Source organism: Charadrius vociferus, unplaced genomic scaffold (assembly GCF_000708025.1).
Source record: "Charadrius vociferus isolate BGI_N301 unplaced genomic scaffold, ASM70802v2 scaffold524, whole genome shotgun sequence".
Lineage (NCBI taxonomy): Eukaryota > Metazoa > Chordata > Aves > Charadriiformes > Charadriidae > Charadrius > Charadrius vociferus.
The window spans coordinates 45,208-49,359 of record NW_009648152.1 but is presented as its reverse complement, the minus strand read 5'-3'; the positions used below and the strand labels follow the sequence as shown (position 1 = coordinate 49,359).

At 42.6% G+C, this 4,152-nt stretch overlaps 1 protein-coding gene across 1 annotated transcript in view; it reads right to left on the bottom strand.

Annotated features, from left to right (window-relative positions):
- Positions 1 to 2,647: 2,647 nt before the first annotated feature.
- The window catches only part of LOC104285556 (probable global transcription activator SNF2L2), a gene marked incomplete at its 3' end in the record, with an annotated part of 28,349 nt that continues 26,844 nt past the window's right edge, over positions 2,648 to 4,152 (bottom strand). The window contains exon 5 of the mRNA XM_009884023.1: positions 2,648 to 2,888. Within this exon, the coding sequence (XP_009882325.1) occupies positions 2,648 to 2,888 (241 nt within the window). The remainder of the gene's footprint in view (positions 2,889 to 4,152) is intronic.

Sequence of the window (4,152 nt, the reverse complement as noted above, 5' to 3'; positions counted from 1 at the left end):
AGCCTATTTGGCCTAAACCACGACACCTGCCCAGATCAGGCTATTTAGAACCTAATGGATATGCTGTGACTGCAGCTAATTTCTACATAGTCGAGTAGATCTACCTTAGTTATTTTCTGCTGTCCCTCACTCCTCCCCCATTTATGCATATCCTCATGTCATAAAATTTGGCACATACAGTTCGGCAGTGGAGCAGGGCTGGAAGGGCAGAAGCAGTTACAAATGACTTTATGAAATACCAGCCAGATGATTGCAGGCTCAGGTTAATGCTATGATCCCCCATTCAGAACAACAGTGAAACTGTATTATGGTATATCCTCATGGTTGATGAGAAGCTTAACATGAGCCAGCAATGTGTGCTCGCAGCCCAGAAGGCTAACTGTATCCTGGGCTGCATCAGAAGAAGCGTGGCCAGCAGGTTGAGGGAGGTGATTCTGCCCCTCTCCTCCGCTCTCGTGTGACCCCACCTGGAGTACTGCATCCAGCTCTGGGGCCCCCAACATAAGAAGGACATGGACCTGTTGGAGTGGGTCCAGAGGAGGGCTGCAAAGATGATCCGAGGGCTGGAGCACCTCTCCTATGAAGACAGGCTGAGACAGTTGGGGTTGTTCAGCCTGGAGAAGAGAAGACTCTGGGGAGACCTTGTAGTAGCCTTTCAGTGTCTGAAGGGGGCCTGCAAGAAAGCTGGAGAGGGACTTTTTACAAGGGCATGTAGTGATAGGACGAGGGGTAATGGCTTCAAACTGTAAGACGGGGGGTTTAGATTAGATACCAGGAAGAAATTTTTTCTCTATGAGGGTGGCGAGACACTGGAACAGATCGCCCAGAGAAGTTCTGGATGCCCTATCCCTGGAAGTGTTCAAGGCCAGGCTGGATGGGGCTTCGAGCAACCTAGTCTAGTGGGAGGTGTCCCTGTCTATGGCAGGGGGGTTGGTACTAGGTGATCTTTAAGGTCCCTTCCAACCTAAACCATTCTATGATTTTTCTGAAAAAGCTGTTAGATCATGACTGTACACACCAAAATAGCTACAGCCATTCCAAGCTAAGGTGAAAATTACTAGACTGACAGAATGACCACAACTATAAGTCAGAAAAGCACTTAAGCATGCTCTTATGTAAAAACTACAAGTGTTTTGCTGGATCAAGGCCTGGTTTCTGGATATCACACTATATCCTTCCTGAGATGCTTGATATCCTATAAAAGTTCATACCACTTACCCTCCCTCCTGTGTCTGAAAAGGTAGAACACATTCACAAAGCAAGTATTCATTTAATCCTTTTTTCAGTGAGATTACCATCTTTTGTCTACATTCCCCCTATACCTTCATTGTTTTAGTAACAGGAAGAGGCATTATCATTTCAAATCAAGCAAATACACTATGGGGAGTCTGCTTCCTGTCATTGACAGTGACCAGGAACATACTTTGAGTTAACCTTTCTCCTTCCCCAGTCCTCAAGGGAAATTGTATAATAGTCTCAGTAAGGGGAAGGAACAGTTTCTTTCTAACCACAGAAAATCATGAGAGATTAGGTCCTCCATGTTTTAACTAGGAATATTACTGGGTACTAATCACCTTTTAATTAGGGTACTTACTTAAGAGTCTAACTCAACATTTATGGACCATACTTCCTGGTATCCTATTTTTCATCTTCACTTTCACCTCCTTAATACTCTATTCTTTGGTAGTCCAGCTAACCCATTTATCATTATACAAAATTAGTTTTTGCTTTAGCCACTGTCCTGGTTTGAGCAACACAGGACTATTTTCTATTCTGATACTTGGGAAAACTGCACTTATAGAAGACTCCAGTGTCTGAATTTGTGAAAATATTTACTTTACAGCAAGCTATGGTGTGTGGGTCTCAAGGTCTCAGTGTTTTCGAGCTTGCCAGGTGCGGGGATAAGGAGGAGCAAGAGCCAGGCACTTGACCCAAGCTGGCCAACAGGATTATTTCATACCATCAACGTCACATTCACTATAAATTAGAAAGATTGCTGCGAAGTTCTCTCTCTCCCTTGATGGCTGCCGTCCTGAGAACTTTGTGCCCTGGTGCCGGACTCCTGAGGCCTTCCCCTCCCCCTGAAGCTGTAGCGCTCGCAGTGTCCTGCTGGGAGTGCACAGTTTCCTACTGATATAATTGGATGAGTATAATCTTTGCATATTCTGTATTGGTGTCAGGATCAATATCAGTTCTTTAGTGCTGTTAATTATCTCAGATGTTAATTATCTAATCTTATTCTATTAAATCTGTTTATACTTCAGCTCCCGGGTTTCCTTGTTTTTCCCCGATTCCTCTTCCGGGGTGGGGAGGGGTCACTGGGTGATAGAATGATTGTCTAAATGACAACAAATTGTTATGGGTCTCTCAAACCATAACAGCCACTTATTCTTCAGTCTTTTCATTGCCATTTTTTTTCTTCTAATTTCTTTTTGGTTATGGTTCTGAATACTTTCTGTACTAAAATAGTTTCCACGTGGATTCCAAGGATTTTAATTTCATAGCATTATTATTTGCAGCTTTCCAAATATCACATCAATCCAGCAAAGTACTTGAGTCCATTTTAAAGTTGGGGGGATTGCAAGAGTGCCTACTGAGAAAGTAAAAAATAAGCATATGCATTTAAATCTTGTTATTCAGCTTTTACCTATATTCACGTTCCTGGAGTATTTCTATTGGATCCAACCCTTGTGGTTTCTGGATAGGGCTGATACGATTCTGTTTTTGCTGCGCAATGGATGAAGGCTGTCCAGGTGTGGGCTGTGGTACAGAGGGCCCAGGCATGGCTGCAGAAGGCTGGGAAGCAGCGGGGGCAGGAGAAGGTCTCCCACTAGGTGGTACGGAGAGCTTTTGTGGTGTATTGGGAACACTCATATCTGGGGCTTGGCCTAGAACATAAGAAACATGATAACATGAACTATGGAATGCAGTAAAAAATCCAAGATTTTTTTTAGGTCAAAACATGAAGCTAAGACAAACATTAAAACTTATCAGGAAAAATACTAGGCTTCCCTCCCTATGGAGAAACAAATTCAAATGGACATTGCCAAAAGTGATCCAAAAATAATAAAAGTACATGTCAATTTATGAACAACACCTCTTTTTTTTTTTAATTCACACTGGTTTTTAAGTAAATCTAACATTAGTAAGAGCCCTCTAGAACTAGTTTCATATAAATGCAGGACCAAATTTTGCCTCTCCATATGTCTGTTGTCCTTATACCACTTGCAAGGATGCATCCAGTCACAATTTAACTAGAAGCATGGGTAGGCCTGCTTTTACAACTCTCTGTGAGAACCAGTAAGCCATATTAAAATTTCAGCAATAGTACTTAAATATACCTGGTGAATATAAATAGCTTCCATTCTGCTCCCAACTCCCAGTTAATTATATTTATGTACCTGAAATACTTGGTATCTGTTTGCTCTTTTATGTTATAGCATTCTAATTATTTTGAAAGTTAACTAACTCATCAGTTAACATGAATATAGCACCTGCAGATAACAGCAGAGGTTTCAGTACAAGAAGTCAGGAAGCCACTCATGTACACAGATGTGAGATAGTCACTGAGAACAGACATCTGCAACAATAAACATAGCACTTGATTGTTTGAGGAAACATAATAATTTATTGCTAAAAAATGCAACTACACACAATTCAGGAGAGCAGACTTTGGCCTCTTCAGGGATCTGCTTTCTGGAGTACAGAGGGATAAAGCCCTGGAAGGAAGAGGGGCCCAAGAAAGCTGGCTAATATTCAAGGATCACCTCCTCCAAGCTCAGAAGCAATGCATACCAACAAAGAGGAAGTCAGGCAAAAATGCCAGGAGGCCTGCGTGGATGAAGAAGGAGCTCCTGGACAATCTCAAACAGAAAAAGGAATCCTACAGAGGGTGGAAACAAGGACAGGTAGCCTGGGAGGAATACAGAGAAATTGTCCGAGCAGCCAGGGATCAGGTTAGGACAGCTAAAGCCCAGATAGAAGTAAATCTGGCCAGGGACATCAACGGCAACAAGAAAAGCTTTTTATAGGTATATCAGTGACAAAAGGAAGACTAGGGAAAATGTAGGCCCACTCAGGAAGGAAATGGAAAACCTGGTCACCCGGGACATGGAAAAGGCTGAGATACCCAACGACTTCTTGCCTCAGTCT